Raw genomic sequence first — 21,234 nt, forward strand, 5'->3', positions numbered from 1 at the left:
CATATAGGGGCATATAAACAATATATCTCCACTATTTATACATCTGTTAAACCATTAATATTCCCCCTCAGTATTACATATATTTAACCTTTTACAAAGATATATTGATAGATTCGATAAGAATTATATATAATATGTGAACATACATTTTTTTCAGAACAAGCCTTTTGTTGTTTTGCACTAATCACGCGCATAAATACACACAACCGACAATGTGTATAGCGGTTCTTTTCAACTTCCATTTATTCACACTACCCTCGGAAAAACATCAACGGGACAAAACATTATAAACATGAAAACAATAATTTAGACAAAGCCACTTTTCAATAAATACGTATAAATAAGTATCAAATAATAACTTTCGTATTAACCTTAGATATGCACTTTTAGATGCCAATTTGCTTGTCCAAATTTGTTAAACACCTAACAAACGACACTTGAAGTTGGAAATTTGATACGCAGCAACATGATATAAACAGAGCTATCGTTGCGCAGCCGGATGTTATTAAATGCGCATTTATGCTAAAACGAAAGTGGAAGTCCTCGTTAAAAAATCAGATAAACAAACCTAATTAAGTTGTTTAACATTTACTGTTGATATTAGATAAAAGTGAATACGGTATTAATATATTAATGTATACAATTAATATAAAGTGTATTTGTATTCACACGTCCAAAATGTGCTGTGTGTTATTATTTTGTGCATGTGTTTATCAGATGTAACAGGTTCAACATTTTCAGAAAATGATTACCATTCCTTAGGCTTGAAACGAAAAACAGAAAGCATATATGAATAAAATGTTGTTTTAAGTAATTGTAGATCAGGACATGTTTAAGGACAAACATGACACATTAAAACGAAACACTTTTACCATATATCTGATAAACTTCAAGAATACCGACTTTGCTTAAATAATAAAAAAGAAAAATCATAACAAATAAATTATCTTATAAATTTATCACTAAACGTTTTGAACACTAACAAGTTTTTTTCCAATTTATTGTAGATTTACATACATACAAGTTTTGTTCTTAAATACACGTTTAATTGTCACATTAATTAATCGTTCACATAACCTTTGACTATGAAGTTTTAGAAGCTTTATGCAGCGGTTTAAATCACAAATAAAACGAAATCAGATAAACACATTACACCAACGATTTTCCGATTAAGTCAACGAATTTCATTCTCAATCGCAGTAACAAGCTCACTGAATCAGCTTTATATATTTTATTTAAACATGATATGAATCGCATGTTTAATCGATCGCAATCTCACCCACTCAATCAATCGATTTGTCTCCGAAATACGAAATCACGTTTTCAGTCATTGTAGGACACATAGATCTATTATGCATAATAAGTACTCGTTCGAAACCTCAGTTATCCACAACGATACCCAATTTACCTATCTACATTTAACTGCAAACAAACGCATCACTACTTTAAACAGCTGTAAAATACATGATGACTTGATTTCCTTTCCAATACTAAATTTAAGCACATTTACTTTAAATCATTGCAGCTTATTGTGATATCAATAAAATGCAAAAACAATTACTTGCAATGTTAACGATTTTTTAACTGAATCAAACGCGTTGTAACAGGCATACATACTTATCAAACATGTTAGCGTATGAATAAAATGTAAATTTACTTTCAGCAAAAGGTATAAAAACAAAATTAAACATAATTTGTATTTTTTTTAATGTATATGTTTTCTTTAGCTTTGATAGAGAATGACTGGGCAGTTTAATGATAAATACATGGATCAGCTGGAGTCCTGGATTGGCACGGGACCCAAGATCTTCACCCTGCTGTACCAAATAACCAGGGACGGGTGTAACGCGACAACATTCCACCAAAAGTGTGACAACCAGGGACCCACTGTGACGGTGCTGTACAACCAACAAGGATCGGTGTATGGGGGATATGGGAGTGCGAGCTGGGTCAGCAGCAGCGGCACATATATAAAAGATTCAAACGCTTTCCTGTTTCAACTGAAATATTCAGGCACCGACCAATGCATGAAGTTTGCAGTAACGAAGGAAGACTCTGCGATGTATGCACTATCTTCACAGGGACCTATATTCGACGGTGGACACGATCTTATTACATTCACGGACACGGTCAACAGCTCTGGTGGATATTACGCTTTAAACGGCTCTTTGAACATTGGGCATACCTTAAACAATCAAGGCTTCACTTTCGACCAAATAAACTATGGAAACTCCAACGTCATCGAGTTAGAAGTTTACAGTGTAACAGGTACAAGTATGTTATGAAAGTACCCATATGTTTTCAATATAAACTGACATCCATATGGCAGCTTGATACGTGTGTGTATTTTAAAATTATAGCAAATACATATTTGACAAAATGATAGTACGCAAACATTATAAGGCTATATTGAATTACAGTTATGACATTTTAACACCGAAGTTATGCAACTATATTAGTTTTTTTTATCATTTACATACAACCTTTTCTAGTATGCAGACGTGTTTCATAATGATTTTTATGAACCAATAACAATATATTTGATTTCAATATTTGGTCATTGTTTGATGATCTATCAGTGTATTGTTTATATTTTTACTATGCAAAGATGGGCAGCGGATAAAAAGTCTACCACAACCAACGCAACCACTACAACCTTGGCGAAAAACTCCCGAATGGAATGAAAAGGTAAACGTCGTGCGTTGCTGTGACGTGTTTCAACTTAAATCACATTGAAAAAAAAACAAGCAAAAGATATGAACGCACAAAAATCTGTTCATGATTTTATGTGACTTAAATCGCAGGACCTTTCAACAATTCTTACTTAAGATGCGAATCAGAGCGAATGTTTGTTCGGTTTCATATATCAGGTTCACTGACAATATCAATTACCCGGACTGAAGTATCTCGAGACGCTTACCGAGGATATCGTATCGTTCAAACCTTCCGGAAAGCTTGGACTCTCAGATGTCCGTATCCTGATGCTGGGTCCAGTAGGGACGGGCAAGTCAAGCTTCTACAACACCATCGACTCGGTGTTCAAGGGCCGCATCTCTCGAAGTGCCCCATGTGGGCTTTCTACCAATTGCAAAACTATTGCGGTCAGCATTTTAACACCATTCAAATGATGCATGGAGCATTTTGCAATTTATTTTTTTAATTGTATATGATGCACATCTAAATAGTAAATTGATAATAATTAAATAGCAGAAACAAAATAAGTTAAAAATATTACATGTAGAATGCTACGTATTAGAAAGTAGAGATAAAATGTGATAACAAACCTTAATTTGAACATACAAGAAAATGATGCTTGCATTTAGTATATCAATCCCCAAACTTGATGTCGCTAGCAACACCAGATTTTAATAATCTTCGATGAAAGTTTGACTTTGTGGTTTCCATGATTATCCAATAAGTTTTGGACTGTCAAATTACACACACACTAAGTATTGAAAGCCATAGCTGGAGCTTTCGTCCTTGTACTACGAACTTCATCAGCAGAATGATTTCTACTATTGGGAAACGTTAACACCGCTAAATGTCGGGATGAGCGATGTAAACTTATGGTCCCAAGTGTGCGACGGTGGGTAGTCCCAAATGTGATGGCCATCCAAATGAACAGTGTTCAATGGACTATATTGGTGAAACTGAACGAAATCTGAAAGCACGATTCATGGAACACAGGAGACCGAGTTCAACATCGTTTGAGGTCTCAAGGCATATACATGACTGTAAACCGGACCACACAATCCCAAATGGAGATCGTAAGGATTCTCGACCGTGAGCCATCTTGGTTCGAGAGAGGGGTCAAGGAGGCTATTTACATCAGTGCACTAAGACCGGCGCTGAACAAGGCCGCTACCAACTATCGCGCAACTGGGACCGTACGTTAACATCGCTCCCCCCGACAATTAGCGGTGTCAACGTTTCCCAACAGTAGAAATGATTCTGCTGATGAAGTTCGTAGTACACGGACGAAAGCTCCAGGTATGGCTTTCAATACTTAGTGTGTGTAATTTGACAGTCTAAAACTTATTGGATTATCAGATTTTAATAATTGCAATACGTACCTGAAAGATAACGAACACGCTTTGCAGTACACCCCATATGAAATGCATGTGATGTCTGGAGCTTCGTTGAATTTCCGTCTCTGTGACACACGTGGTCTAGAAGTTACTCAAGGTCTTGACAGTGTGGAGTGTAACTACTTGCTAGATGGGAATATCTCAGATTTATATCAGGTATGTTCCTCAATATGTGTAGATTTTAAATTCAGCAACATTATCCATGTAATTTACTTGTACAATAGATGAAATTTCATAAGTAAATGTCTGTCTGTTACATTACATTTTTGTGTGGCAAAACGTTCATGAATCAATATTAACACTAATATGTTATATTATTTTTCAATTACTTAATAAACGTTTAAGGAATATTAAAAACAATCTTACAGTTTAACCCAGTCGCTCCAATCAGATCCGCCAACCCCGGGTTCGTGCATCAACCAACGGTTGAAGAACAAATCCACTGCGTTCTGTTTTTAATCGACGCTGCTAAGGTGGGGGACATACCACAGAAATTAGTCGACAAGATGCACAGCTTCCAAAAACTTGTTGTTCTGAAAGGTTAAATGTAAGTTGTCTCCACATTATTTGTCTGACGATAGTAGGGCGGGTTTGATTGTACCTTTAAGTCCAGTTATAGTTTGCAAGTAAACCATTTTTCTTCTGCATTCCATTGCAAGACATTTCAATAAAGTACTGGTATTCGACTGATAACAAATTACTGCGATGAACATATTTGAAAAAGGGTTAACATGTTTATTGGTTTGTTGGTGAGTCGTTTATCATCGGATATATCTTGTTATTCAAACTAGTTGTACTTCTTTCAAAAAAGTATTTACATAAATGTCCACACGTTTCATTGTCATAAAAGTTATGTAAGGTGTGATATATGTTCCTAATATATGAAACATTATTAATTGGCTACCATCGCAATAAGAGTTTGTCTTTCGAACTGCATCTTGAGCTTTATATGGTGTACATAACATCGTTGGCTTCATATTTAAATTTTCGTTGACAAGATTCAATAAGGTCCACTGTCGCAGCATGAGATTTTATTAAACGAACTTGCTCACAGATTGTTGGAATGCCAATTTTCCAACTTTTTGTCACACATTCAAAAAATTAAAGAATTACAATACGCCAGGAAGCAAACAACCCCTAAAGACGTAGACTGACATGCAAAAAATACCCACTTGTTTGTAAGTAATCATTATTTTTGCGATTGTGAAAATTAAAAAAATGTTTGCGCACTTTTTTGGTTATATTCTGGAAAACATCTGGACTGTTTATATAAAGTACCACATGATGTAACGTGCCCGTCCGGACAGGCAAGTGGTAAACGTGAAAGCCTCTTAATCCAGAAGTCACTGGTTCTAGTCCATGTTGGATACAATGTTTTGTTTTCTTTCTAAAGTTATATGATTGTCATAATATCGGCGCTACTTTACTCCGATGTTTATATTAATCAATTTAATACAATGAATACAAATTAAAAACAAACAGAAGATGACAGATAGCCATCTTGGATAAAAAGTGCGACCAGGAACACTTCAATTATCATTCGCACAGGCATTAATAGTTTTTCGCAATTGCTTTATTGTCTATTTCATACAACAAAGGATGAAATATTAAACAAATTGTAAAATCTCTTTTTGTGTGAAAGTATATATATAAATATGTTAATAAGCGCAGTATTTCTGTTCTTGTGATAAATTATCATATTAAGAAAACGGTGTTCAAATAATGTTGTTTTGTTTGTTATAATCGGTTTCAGGAATTCCACAAGTAGTTCTTTTAACAAAAGTCGACCTTGCCTGTCAGGAAGTTGCCAGTAACATCACCAACGTGTTCAAGAGCAAGAAAATTGAGGCAGCTGTGGACAAGGCATCAAACCTTCTCGGATTACCTAGAAACCACATTCTTCCGGTGAAAAACTACGAGAATGAGATGGAGCTGGATGACAACATCAGCATCCTGGCCTTGATGACACTGCGTCAGGTGCTTCACTTTGCAGAGGATTACCTTCAGGTCCTTCAGAACAAACTGAAAGCGTGTGGTGTTTCTATCGAGAAGCTGGACCAACGAGAATCAGTAGAAAAAGGCAGTGACCAAGAGTAATAGAATACACCGCTTTGCCTTTCTCCAGTGATTTCTAATTGAAAATTAATGTGTATATCTCGTTACTTAAACTAGTTAATCGGATACATCAATTTAGGCTTAAAAAGTTAAACTGAAATTGTGTATTCGTGACGGATTGGTTATTTAGTGCAAATGGTTAATTATATATTGATATGTAATATGTATACTATTGATCGGTATATTATAAATGGAACTGGTTTTGATGTGTGCTTTATTTTTTTAAATTGTTTCACATGTGTGAATTATGTTACGAAGTGATTGTATATATATATTACATAAAATTTATTTTATTTGTTTGACTGTCCTTGACTGTGACTGTTTTACTGTTACAGCCTTTTTAAAAATCTGAATAGTAAAGGTAGAAACCTTATTTACTTTATTTACCTTAATTATTTGTAGCTTATTGAATTATATTTTATGGATAACTGAATATATATTGCATATGAATCTTTTTAATCTCTAAAGTTATTGTGTTATTTTTCATATGTACTGCTGCTTCTAATAAAATGTATTGAAAAACAGTAAACTTGTACAATTAATACGTTATTTCAAGTGTGTGCAATTTATTTAAACACAATAAAGCAATACAAGAGTGCGCACGTATTTATAAAAAAAGTTTTAAACAACTATCTTATTATAAATAGTCAAGACTGGAAGCTTGGTGTAGATGTATGAAATGTAAGGCGCAAAATGAGGTACTCGTTTTAAGTATCAACAACAAATATAGTGTAAGGAATATAAATAAATGGATTAATAAAGCATAATAATTAATACAAGTATAATTATATTATATCAGTCACTATAACTTCTGATTGAAGGGCCATATGCCATATGCGGCCGGAATCCAGTATACTTCAAACGAAAGGCATTTTCACATGTGTTTAGCGATTACGAGGCAGTTTGAAAATATGAAAATTAGAAGAGATATAACGCCATAGCTTCTATTGCGTGTCAAATGTATGGGTCAATTATCTAATTGATTAAAGATTTCAGTGTCCAGAATATAGAAACGTGTGTGATGTTTCATGTGTTTGATTGCGACTAGCAAATTTATACCTTTAGTGTGACGTTTTCTAGACTAAAATAAAGAGTGACCATTGTGTATTTTTCAACTCCATAACTGGCTCTTTCATTCTCTTTAATCACAAACGTTTCTTCGTTCTGGACACTGTTATCTTTAATGCATTAAACTCCGATCAAACAAGTAATTAACCAAGTTAAAAAAAATCATAAAATACTAATAATATATTGTAAACATAATTTATATGATTTGTTTGAACTTCGATATTCACTAGCAAAACACGTGAGGGTGATGTTAACAAGATATCCGGCCTTCTAAGATTGCCTAGAAACAACATTCGTCCGGTGAAGAACTACGAGAATGAGATGGACCTTGATGACAACATCAGCATTCTGGCGTTGCTGTCACTGCGTCAGCTGCTATTCTATGCAGAGGATTATCTTCAGATCCTTTAGATTTAGATGAACGCGCTATATGTCGCCATCGAGAAGCCGGACAAACCAGATTCTTGAGAAAAACGCCATGGCAAAGAGTGATCGAGTGGCAAGCATTGCTTTTCTGGATTTATTTGTGATTCCATATGTTTTCATCTGGTGCACATTTAAAACAGAAACCTTGATTTTAAACTAACGAGATAATATAAATTGTCCATTTGAACCGGTGTTGATTTCAACTTAGTGAATGAATATGCTTGCAACACTATGTAAATATGGTATTTAAACACAATTTTGATTGATATGTCAGCACAGTAACAGACTTTTAAAACAAAGTCGTGTGTTTTGAAGTTATTGTTAAAAACAACTAAATATTCATAAAATGAATGTAAATTCAAATGTTAAAGGTAAAAATCAGTTAACAGTTAGCTTCTTCATTAATATTCAACAAGACACTTAGGTATATGTTCTGCAGTATTTATATTATTTATCTGTCGCTGTATCTTTAAATGCCATGAAAGTTTTCATATTAAATAATATAACTCTAAGTATTGTTTATTATTGACTGTTCATAATGTACATGTATATCTTACAAAAATGTTACCTCATAGACATATATATTTATTTGTGATTCAAACGCAGACAATATTACATTGATAATTATGTGTATGTTTTGATATTACCATATCAATATGAAAAAAATATAAAATAATATGTATACATCCGACACGACTGTTATCTTATGGTACATGAATTAAGCGTATATCTTTAGTTTTCGCATTTATTTATGATTCGTGATGAATATATTTGTGCTTAATATTATGAAATGATAATAATGAGTAGGATCTTAACTGAATAACTGTATATTATGTAAGAGTCCGTGTTTGAATACTTCTATCAGAGCGTGTATGAGATACAGTATGGGTTGTATTTGATCATATTTTGTATAGCTCGTGCTCCGTTGGAATAAGAAAAGTAAATTGCCATTCACGTGAATGCTAAAATACGCACTAAATGTAAACAAAGTAAAAGCGTTTACATGCAATTTAAAAAAGTTAATATCAAAAACCAATACCAGGACGTACAATGTATATCCCATGTACTGGTCGTGCAAAGCGATACCTATTTAGCCCGATATTTTCTTCACAAAATACGTCAGACATGGAGAAAGCGCCATGCTTTCAATAGTTGCGCATTAAGAAAACAAAATGAGCATGGGACCAACCAAAACAATAAGATGGCCACCAAATCCAAACATGAACATTCATAAGCGTTTTACAAGAAAGTTCAAGTGCCGGCTCAGTGCATTTTAATTTGTTATTACACGATAGAAAGGTTTGGTATAATTTATTGTAAGGATCTTAATATGTGGATCGCAGAGGGCCAGATAAGATGCGTATTTGGGTAAAATACGCATGAAAAAACAGAAAATACGCATGACTTAAAATTTTCTTGAGTAAAACAACTCCTGGCTAAATTCGGATTACGCATCGTGTGCAATTTCAATGCGTATTAGCCGTTTATACATGCATATAAATTCACATATGGGACGGTAAGCCTGATAAAATAAAACGAACTCGGTTAATTCAATCTGTAGAAAATGGAGGTATCCAATTAACGAACATTGACTTATTCTTTAATGCAATCAAATGCAGCTGGGTTAAAAGATACCTAAATAATACCAATACGAAAAAAAACACACCTGGTATGTATGGGCAATATCTTCGTATATAAAGAAGTTCATTCTTTATTATGAGAAATCAACTATTTAAATCAATACAATTTTAAAAGAACTGGCCATTTTGACGCTGAAATACAATTTAATTTGACGTGTATATGTTGTTACAAAAAATGTAATTGCGTTATTTTAATTTCGATACTGATTATGAAAGTACCTTTGCCGGTGAGAATGTTTACATTGTATGGTAAGTGGATATCTATACATCCAATTAAATGCAAAAAACTTCACAAAATGGATTAAGCAAAATTACTATTAATTTTCAAACTGACATTACACACATAGCTTTCGTCGATCTTAACCATCGCTCAATTTAGGTATCGTTATCAATCAATATTTAATGTATCAGAGATTTAGATCGTAGATATAACGATAAAAATGTATTTTATGTCCATGTTTACTTCTCTCGATCATGGTTTAAATTGCATGATTCCAATCGGACGTTTAAACGAGAGCATAGCACCTGTTTGTTGAGCTGATTTGCATTCTCATATTATGGATATTCCATCATCGTAGCTATTCACCAATTTCAATAGCGCCACGTTATAATGGATGTTTCATTAATACAAATCAAAGTTATATCCGGAAATACAGTGATATGTCTTCTACGCACGGGCGCCCGTGCATTTTTCCGTAGGTGACTGGTTGAGTAGAGATGCCGTCAAGCTGAAGTGTTCTCATGGTGCCTTCCCTTGCCATAATCGTCATTTAAAGAATGCATTAACAGTAAGCTATTAATCATAAAATGATAAGCGTCTTAAATATTGTTTTAAAAGGAAAAACTATCGATCCATGTGGTTAATAATGTTTGCTTGAAAACATATATTATATATGCAGAATGAGCTTTAATTAAATACTTTTGACGTGTGTGTATCGTAAAGCAAAGCGTATCGAATTTGCTTTCAAATAATAATAAATAAATGGTTTATGTTTTGGCAAATGTGTACGACATCGAAAATGTTTTCTGTAAATATTTGTTTCTATTATAAAAATAACATTGAATCTGAAGTGTAGATTTTCAACATTCTATAATTCACTTGGCAAGACGAATTTAAAGCGTCATAAATATGTTCTCATTACGGACATTGATTTAGTTTCAGGCAATGGGCCATTCACGTTGACATTAGTATATGCCATCTATGTTACCTAAGCTGCAACGATTATGTATATCAATATGTTGGGTATTATCTGATTCCTTTGTCGATACTAAGGAAGTGAGATACGATCGAACAGTTTGAATGAATATACACATAATGAATATACACATTAGCACAGTTTCGTATACAGCTACCATATTTGTTTTTGGCCTGGGGCGTAGCCCTAAGGCAATAGCAATTATACAAATTTCTGAGACAGTCAGAATTGGCTGGCTGTCAAAACCCAAGAATGAATGAATTCCCAAAAGTCCGATTTACCACTTGGCGGTAATTCATGCGCAATCAAAGAAGTTCTTCGCAGATCTCAATAACCCGCCTTGTAAATACAGAACATCACAGTGACTATATAACACGACAGTGTCATAAAACGTGTAAAAACATATTATTGACGGAAAATTGCTAAGCATTGGCTACGACATATATTATATTATTGTTTGCATATTCATGCGAGGATAAGATCCTCATTTGACGGTCTAGGCCAAAAAGATACGAGTGTCTACGGAGACAGTAAGAAGAATTTTTTTCTGCTACATTTTTTGAAGACATTACATTTAGTATTTATAAACATATTTTAAGATATTGATATTTTATTTTGCGTTAACGAGACATTCAAGAAAAAAGAAAATTAAAAAAAACAACAACAAATATTCATGATCATTCTCGGAAATATACGAAGTTACCGGCTATGATATTTCACTGCGCAGATCTAGCGCGCAAATCGAGCGGGAAAAGTTCTAAGTGAGACAACGTACACAATCTGTACACCGTTCTTTATCAGAGTAAAGGTCCAGTCTCACTATGATGCCGGCGGATTCCCGGTGCGTGATCCGGGATCTGCCGGGATGAACCGGGGCTCTACCGGGATGAACCGGGGCTCCATCGGGGACGACCGGGATGAACCGTGGAAACCGGGGCTCCACCGGGAAAGTATTAAAATGTTTAATACCTCCGGGATGAACCGAGAATCACCGGGAAGGACTGGCAACGACCGGCGCGGCACCAGGAACAACCGGGACGGCACCGGGAACAACCGGGACGGCACCGTAGCTCCACCGGGACCCATACAGACCCCGGCAGAGCTACGGCAACGCCTCGGTGAATGTCGTTTGAGTCTTGAAATAGCTACGGTATATAAGAAAACCGGCGCTCTGCCGGAACGCCACCGGCATTCACCGGGGCTCCGCCGGGTCATTACCGGCGACGACAGGGGTGAAACCGTGGCGTTGCCGTAGCTCTCCCTGGGTCTGTTGCCGTAATAGACACGGTGAGAGCCGGCGGTGTTACACTTTACCGGGGCTCTGTCGGGACGCTGCAGGCTTTCACCGGTGCTCAACCGGGGCACTACCGACGAAAACCGGGGCTATGCCGTGACGCTGCCGGCTTTAACCTGGGCACTACCGGCGACAACCGGGGCTCTGCCGGGGCTTCACCTGGATAAACCGTAGCCAGTCCGTGTTGACCGGGATCTGCTGGGCTGTTGACCGGCTTCAACCGGGGCGGCACCAGGCAATAGTGTGGCTGCGTTAAAAATTTTCTACGAATCATCCCGGTCCTCGCCGGTCGACCGGCGTTAGCAAACCGGGATGGACCGGGGCTCTAACGGCAAAGGTGAGACTTGGGCTTTAGTGGATTTTTTTTGTATACACATTACAAAGGAAGTATGAGTGTTTTCCTGATCTGTTAATTATGTAATAGAAAGCTATTTTAGGCTATTGAAAGTGAATTATTTGACGCCAACAATAACAGTTTTTTTCGGCCATGTTGTTGTTGTTGTATATCTGCACCGCCTATGTAAACGAACCTCTACCAGATATGTAGATTTGAACAAAAGAATATCGTTCCCACAACAAGTATCGTGTTGTCCTCCACCGTCTATGTACACTGTAGTATATACACAACTATTGTCTTTTCTTACAGTCGCTGAGCTTCTGCACTCAACCGCTAGGGTCAATCCGTATAAATTCGGACAAAGGAAGAAATTCGGACAAAACGTCCTAAATGCATTTTACGTCACATTTAACCTAGCCCCAGGCCTTCAGTGCCTACAGCTCTTTGATTAGAAAGACTGTTCGTAATTGGTTATCAAAACAAGTAGTCGCTACTTTTCAATGTATGTGAGTCACATAATGCAATATGACTTTCTCCAATAAAACTAAAAAATAATGTATACAAATGATAATATAATACTATCATTATAAAAACTGTGTAGCCTATTTATACTCACATGTAAACGCGCCAGAATTAAAACGAAATCGAAATGTTTAAATGTCATCTGGCAAACATGGTATAATTTTTACCATATAGTTCATACGCAAGTAAATGTCAGGGATAAATTGGTAACGCCAATTACCATGTTGCTTCTGTTTGATCTGTATTGATTATTGTATATGATTGTCGCTTTTTTACTTTGTTCTACTTTTTCTTCGGATTTTCGCGACATCAAAAAATTCGTTTAACGTTGTTATGTGATTGGCTTCTCTTTAGGGAAAGATAGGTTAATCTCTTGTTAATATATGCTTGTAAATGTCAAGATTTTTGTGCAAACTCTTTGAAACCATACTACTTGATTATGTTTTATGTCTGCAGTGCAGACTATTCTCTCCACCTAACGGAAATAAGTTATCATTTGCTGTAACAAATGTATACCCCTCGCCAAATAAGTATCATAAATAATTCACGCCCATGTTAACCAGTCCGCATTTTTTTAAATCCTGTCGCATTTAATGGTTAAAACACGTTTATTGGATTTAAACGATATCATTCAAATTTGTTTAGCAAAGGCATAACACAGAGGATACTTTTTATCGGCAGCTGCATGTATAATTTGTTTATGTGTATGTGACAGGCATATATCATTTTGTTTAATGGAATGGTGGATTCCAAATGCATCTTTCATGATCAATACAACATCTTACATGGCAAATTCCGATTAAATATGTCTACGACAATTATAAATGAAAATCATAGGAAATACGCAAAATTATTTTAATGTAACCCCATTTAGACAAAGAAAAACATATATTTGGCCTGGTAACATGTACACATCGGTACAATTTTATCGATCGACTGGCCTGTACGCATTTCTGTATATTGCTATAATATGTCATGTTGTCGAACTATTCGGCCGCAGTTACGACATATGGCGTACCTTTTGGGTCGAAAGACAACAAGACCTACTAGGTAAAAAAATGAAATTCGACGTACACTTTGTATGTCGAAGTACTTTTTTTTTTGTACTTCGACGTACAAAATTGTACGTCGAAGTACAGTTTTTACCGGCCCTTGAGTGTTAGCCAATCAGAGGACGCCTTACATCTGTTGCTTTTAGAGATATTTGACATTAAACATTATTATTATTATTATTATTATTATATGCCAAATTATGCGACTATCGACCTCTAACTCATAGATATTGTTCGTATTTATTGAGCATTATTATTATTATGTATACCAAATTATGCGACTATCGACTGCTAACTCATAGATAGTGTGACCTGGCGTGGTGGCATTAACCTCTGACTTATGCAAAAAATGATTATCACAAAAAAACGACAAAACCAGGGAGGTTATTATACATTTTTAATCCCGTAATCGTTTGGTAACAGTTTGGTTACCGTTGGGAATTTCCTACACAGTAATGCGCTGGACCGTGATACTCCGCCCCGCATGGTCAATAAATACTCACAATATGGTTGATAATTTTAATTTAAAAAAGGTAACATTGAGTCTTCTTCAAATTGGTATATAATATGATTCAATGCATTGAAACTTCTGTGTTTTTGTTTGTTTCAATTTTGATATTTTTATTCATTTTGTCCTCAATTAAAAAATAGATTTTAAACATTTATAATGAATAAATCTGAAGAAAAAGCGGCTCAAGAGACGAGTGTTTTGATTGGCTGTTTGTACGTCGAAGTACAAACATGGACAAATATATACTTCGAAGTGCATTTCATATTTGTATTTCGAAGTACAAATTTTGTATTTCGACGTACATATTGTACGTCGAAGTTCATGTTTCTGTTTACCTAGAAGATCTTATTGACTTTTGACACAAATGGTACGCCATACACGATATAATTAACCACTTCAACGTTGTCTATAATATGCTGTTAGAGCAAATCGACCATGTTCTTCAGATCCGTTCCTACAATATAATTCCATAGAACACGTGAGTTAATCTATTTGTTTCTAATCGTATCGAATGTGTTGTTATTGTATGGTCTCCAGGAAGTAACAGCGTAATGGGGAAGGAACTTACTAAGATGCCATAATACGTGGACCAGCGAATAACACAATGCTTAGGGTTTCGTTATAACTATCTTTAGAACAATCTTTCGAATAAAGGCTAGTGCATAGATTAACATATTTCATTTAATTTACGTTGCTTGTTGATATGAAATTCCCAATATATGTATTATGATGTACGTTTCTTAGACAATGGTTCTGTTTTCAATTTCTAAAGCGAAACTTAACTATTTCAGTTGAACTAATAATACCTGCAAATAACACAATTGCAGAAAATACAATACATTTTTCATTTCCAATACCTTCCCCCATAGATTTATGTACGAATATTAAAATTCAGATAATTTGCGGCTTTACACGTCTTTAAGCCATAAATACATACATAGACTGAATGAGATAATATGTAACATTGCTATAATGTCGATTTGCTCTTCCCTCGATCTTGCATTCATTCACCAACTCAATTCGATAATGTGTTAGCTATGTGTAATTGCGCCTCTACACTTCACCAGTTTGACTTACAAACATAGACTTAGTTCGAGGAAATGTTAACTTTGTGAACTAGGGCTTATAGACTAGAGTTATAAAAAAATAATAAGACTCCATACAAATACATTCATATTTAATTGACAACAGAAAGCTTTCTATGAAAACTTTCTTCCCTCCGATTCCCGATTCCTGTTTTATCAAAATGTATCAGTATCATGATCATTTTGAAAATCATATTAAGTCAAAATTGTATGATAAAATCGTTTAAAATGCATTGCCCTTAACGAAAGTAAACGTCTTGGTACTAAGTTAAAACAGAAAGTATATTTCAAAACAATTCGAAAATATCATTTTATTTGGAAACAACCAATGGGTCAAATTCTACTAATGTATAGGCCAATCGAAATGAAAGTATATTGTTTTAAACTATTGATGCAATAAATACACATTAATTTTTAATTATTTGGTAAAATATTGTGCTTTGGAAGTTTTATAAATAAATCTTCAAACAATAAAAAATATAAGGATAGTATGCACAAACCGGTTATACCATCCTTTAATAATGCTTTAATAATAGATAACGTGTACACACGCGATATTAACAATTTTAAATTCTCAACGTTTTGTATTACAATCTGAAAAATAATTGGCGAAAAATCCCATACAACAAACTTCTAACGGAAGAGTCAATTTGTAACAAAAAGCAGGGACATAATGAGAAGTTAATGTAAAGTAGTATTTAAAAAAAATATTGTAGATTATAACTAAGAAGCATTTTGTTGCATACTTTAAATAACTTAATTTAGATACGTATTTAATTATTTAATTAAAATATCGGGTGCGCAAAGATTTTCTGGTGCTCGATTATATCTACCAAATAAACCATAACGGGGCTTTTCAAATCAAATATGTTTTCGGTGACAATATTTTGAAAGTATATTAATTATAAAGGAAACACGAATATATCCCCGAAGACAGAATGTAACCTGAGATATTCCCAAATGGCACAAACATGTTCTATTACTCTATATGTTAGAAAACCTTTTTCTCTAAAAAAACAACGATTTCAAAACGACATTTAAGGTTATATGTATTATATACATGTTGTTTTCAGATTAAATAAAAGCTTTAAACATATTAATTTCTACATCGGTGTGCGTGACCGAGTACCACCGATGACGTTGGCACTGTTGACACTAATACTAATCAAGTTCGAATTTCTCGATTAATCTCCTGTTGGTATTATTCCTAGAACTTCCTTAAGATATTTTCGGCATATTGGGAACTCACGACGTGTACGTTACAATTTTTGGCATAATCCTAATAGCTATTAAACAAGTTTACTTTCTTAAATACGATATTACCAAATCAAATGCAGTCACTTAAGTTGTATCGCATGTTTTTACTAATAAGTAATAATGGAACATATGTTGATATATGCACACTTAACTTGGTTTGTTGAAATTGTCAAAAAAGAAGTGTTTTTGTCGACACCTCCGAATCAAACAATACAACAACATAAAACCAACCACAACAAACAGTCGGTTGGATTATCAGAAATAAACAAATGTTTAACTTCCTTATTTCATTTACAATCATATTTATAGTAGTTCGCTTCTGTTTATGCATGCATGTGTACGTATGTGTCACATTGTATGTATTTACTGATGAACGTAATTTTATGCTCACGTTTTATTGAATTGTCTCACAGCCAATTACATTGTTAAACATAATCAATGGAGAACATGTATTATAATTATTAAAATAGTAGTTTTGGCATCGTATCCCTATATTTATGTAAATATCTTTCATTTTAATTTTATTATTGACGGCACATCAGCTAAAAAATACTGCATACGCATAACCTTGTTTCATTTATGAAGCATTGCTGATTTAGTGCACTAATTTCCCGATTGTTTTCATCACAAGTATTGTTGCTAGTTACGCATCAATTGCTTGTTTATTGAACACTCGTGAATTGATGTCAATCATTTGTTTATTACACTGCTTTGAACCAACCAGAAACCGCACTACCAGAACTCAATATCACCATATCAACTCTTAGATAATCGGTGTATTTACTTTACGTCGATAACCGTTTCACAAGTAAATCATACTTGATCGTGAATGAGATAAAATGGCACACTCTATTTCAATACCGCGGAATATTAGGATGTGCAGCTGGCGAAGCAAATAATATTCGTTGTGATTTTCGAAGTTTACGGTTTAAAACGAATTATGTAAAATTATACGGTACCCGTAATCCATCAATACATGACACCACAGAGTAACGATCACTTCATAGATATGCATACTAAACACGAATTAAATTTGGACAACATGCAGAATGTAAAACTCAAACTGTCATTGTAGATTCCCGCGTAATGTTACACATGTGTTAGGACATATGATTACAGGTGTATGTAGTTTTTTTCTAACATAAAAAACACTTAGAAAATTAACTGTTAAATGTGTTTGCATCTTGCAAATGAACATCACACGAGTAATCATATGTGTATATAATAGTATTATTAATACACATTTCTTGGTATTCTTGACTCAACGTATATATGCTTCGTTTATTTAAGTATTAAAGAGTATTATGCAAAACCACATGGTTCGTGAATGAACGTGATCAAATAATTGTTAATGTTCGTGTTCTTATTTATTATGTTTGTCAATAGCTTACTTGCTTAATATATAAAGGAGCACATGCTATAATTAGTTTTTTATCCTGCAGACGCAGATTAAGTGTCATGAGATCTTTAACTTATTTAGTATAACTTTATGAAAAAAGAATGCATTAAGAACTAAGTTAAGGTTAGATAATATTTAATGTGAACATTTACTCCAGTGTGGAATACATTTGATAAACCGCAATTATTTTTCAAGATTAAAAATCTTGTTGATATTAAAACCGGTTTCTTAGGATATTTTCTTATGATAGTGCAGTTGAAAGCTTATGGTGGTTTTAGTCACGACCAATATGCGAAACGTTTGTTTGTTTCTGTCTTGTCTCTATTTTGACATTCTTAGTTATTTGTGAAACTATTTAGCCTATGACTCAAATCAGGAATTAGTGTAAATTGGACACCGACATAAGAGACGAAAGAAAAATAAGCTAATTGTCGATAAACTCTGGGCTTCGCAAAGTGATATTTTTATCGATCTAGTACAATACTCCACACTATAATCATACATAAATGTTCAAGTGTAATACAGCATCTCGTTACGAAATTAGGGATGTACTAGGAATCCCCAAGGAATTGTGTCCGTATAACTGTATGACCTGTATGAATGTTTGTTTGTTTACAGAGACTGTGTCCGTCTTTATGGCTGTCTGTATGTATGTCCGTTAGCAATAGGGTCCATTGTGTCCGTCTATATGTATGTATGTATGTCTGTCAGTTAGCACAACCTGTCCATTGTGTCCGTCTATATGTCTGTCTGCATGTCTTTCCGTTATCAAACATTCGTCCGAATGATGCCTCGTGACGCTTTGTGTTGTTGGTTTTGCCTTAGTTCTTATGATATTGTGTTACGATCAACAATTGTTGAAGGTTCCAACAGGTTAGAACTGTGTTAAACTGCTTCTATTTTAAATCAAAGTACTGACAGTACTGGTGTGACGATGGTTTTGAAGAGTATTGATATAAAAGCATCTATTTAAGTTTATCTACATCACCACAATTGTGTATGTGAGTACAAAAATTGTTGGTAGGAAAAAAAAGGGTACGAAAATTTTGGGTACAAAAATTATGCCAAAACAAAAATTGGGTACGAAAAAAGATTTGGTTACGAAAAAAAAATTGGGTAGGAAAACACAATTGGGTACGAAAAAACATTTGGGTACGAGCAAAAACTTGGGTACGAAAAATAATTGTGTACGAAAAAAATTGGTACGAAAAAAATTGGGTACGAAAAAAAATTGGGGGTACGGGGAAGTAGTACCCGTGGGGAACTTGATCCATTCAGCGAAACTGGGAGGCGGGTTACATTCTCGATCAAATATAACAAGAAATAGCTTTAAAAGATATTCGACGTGTATTTTCTGTACCACTTATCTTAAAAAAACGTTCTGTTACAGTTAAACGTTTGTGGGTTATAACATTACGTTTCAGCATCTAAATTCAAAACTTGACATGCTCTTTAAGTACTACATGCTCTTTAATTTCACATGTATATCATACCAAACTTTATATTTCGTTGTTTCCTTTCCTAAGTTAATGATGCTATGTGTACGGACGTGATTTCACATGCCCATGTGCATGAACATATAATTTTTCTCTTTTATTTTTTTTCTCTAATTCAATAAGCTTAGGCATGTTTGTTCGTTAAGAACGGCAATAATTTCATGATGATTCCCGAAAGTAGGTATGAGCACATAGTCGTAAGAGCACTTGAATACGTGAGTTCGCCCATGAACACACGGAAAGGTTAACTTAATATTCCGCGATATGACCTAATATGTGTTTGAAACAGCAAACAATATCCAACAAGCGAATGAATTATCAAACATAGTATGTGCACTGATGTGGCTCTGTAATTTCTGTTTGAAAAGTTGATTAAATATGCAAAATGAGAAAGCACGCATAAGAGCGAGTTACACAGAAATCATACGGCTATTATGCTGTCTATATACCATAGTCGCTACAACGTTTACAAATGGCAGGTTCGAAATAATTCGTTTTCTTTACACTCATGATCGCATTGAAAGTTAATTATACACGTTTTAATTCACAATCTATTAAATGAATCACGTCAAATGCCAAATACAATACAGAAAATGCACAGTTGTTTTATTGATCTATAAACATATAATGGATTGAATATAACTGATTTAAAATTAACGTTTTCAAACTATTATTAAATCTTTTTCCCAGAATATGCTGTCCTATTTATAGCTGAGCTTCCTATACCTTTATCAATGATAATCAGCGAGGTATGCCGATTTGAAAAATCGAGCTATCTCAATCAAACTGGCTCGGTCTTTTACATAGGTCGCCATTGTGAAGATTTTTTTCATGGTATGATAACTAAGACAACCTGCTTCGCAGCATCGTCACAAAGGAATCTCCAATCATTCTCGAAATATGTACAGGAAAATATACTATTTCAAGGTCATTTTAATGTGATCCGTTCACATTTTGTGGATGTAATTTAAACAAGTATGATGATTCAGTTTTTTTTTAAATCGAGTTGATTAGCCGACATATCAGGAAATAATACTAACAAATTGAAAAATCAATTGGATAAGCCGGCGTATCAATTTAAACAGAAAATCACTAGAAAATTAAAAATGAATTTGATAAGCCAGCATTACAGAAAATATTAAAAATAAATTGAAAAATCACTTTGATAAGCCAGCGTATCATTTATTTTATGACCATTTACACATAAAGAAATTGCATTTGTTAAGCCGGCGTATCATTTCTTTTGGACTATTAACACATAAAAAAGCAAATCAATTTGATAAGCTGGCGTATCATCATTTCTTATGTACCATTAACACATAAAAAAGCAATTCAATTTGATACGCTGGCGTATTATTTCTTATGCACCATTTACACATAAAAAAGCAATTCAATTTGATAAGCCGGATTATCATTTCTGATGTACAATTTACACATACAAAAACAATTCAATTTGATACGCTGGCGTATCAATACTACAACTAACTAAAAGTCACATTTTAAGTCAATTTGATAAGCCAGCGTATCATTTCTTATGTACCATTTACACATACAAAAGCAATTCAATTTGATAAGGCGGCTAATCATTTCTTATGTACCATTTACACATTAAAAAAAGCAATTCAATTTGATAAGCTAGCGTATCAATACTACAACTAACTAAAAGTCATATTTTAAGTGAATTTGATAAGCCGGTGTATCATTTCTCATGTACCATATGCACAAAAAGGAAAATCGATTTGATAAGA

At 34.2% G+C, this 21,234-nt stretch overlaps 1 protein-coding gene across 1 annotated transcript; it reads left to right on the plus strand.

Annotated features, from left to right (window-relative positions):
- The first annotated feature begins 1,729 nt into the window (after nt 1-1,729).
- On the plus strand, nt 1,730-6,671 carry LOC127831713 (interferon-induced protein 44-like). The gene is made up of 6 exons (XM_052356746.1): nt 1,730-2,268; nt 2,609-2,688; nt 2,904-3,101; nt 4,101-4,244; nt 4,457-4,628; nt 5,842-6,671. Exons 1-6 carry the CDS (start codon nt 1,740-1,742, stop codon nt 6,183-6,185), a joined length of 1,467 nt encoding a protein of 488 aa, XP_052212706.1. The 5' UTR covers nt 1,730-1,739; the 3' UTR covers nt 6,186-6,671.
- The last annotated feature ends 14,563 nt before the right edge of the window (nt 6,672-21,234 follow it).

The sequence above is a fragment of the Dreissena polymorpha genome, chromosome 5 (genome assembly GCF_020536995.1).
Source record: "Dreissena polymorpha isolate Duluth1 chromosome 5, UMN_Dpol_1.0, whole genome shotgun sequence".
In the NCBI taxonomy this organism is placed as follows: domain Eukaryota; kingdom Metazoa; phylum Mollusca; class Bivalvia; order Myida; family Dreissenidae; genus Dreissena; species Dreissena polymorpha.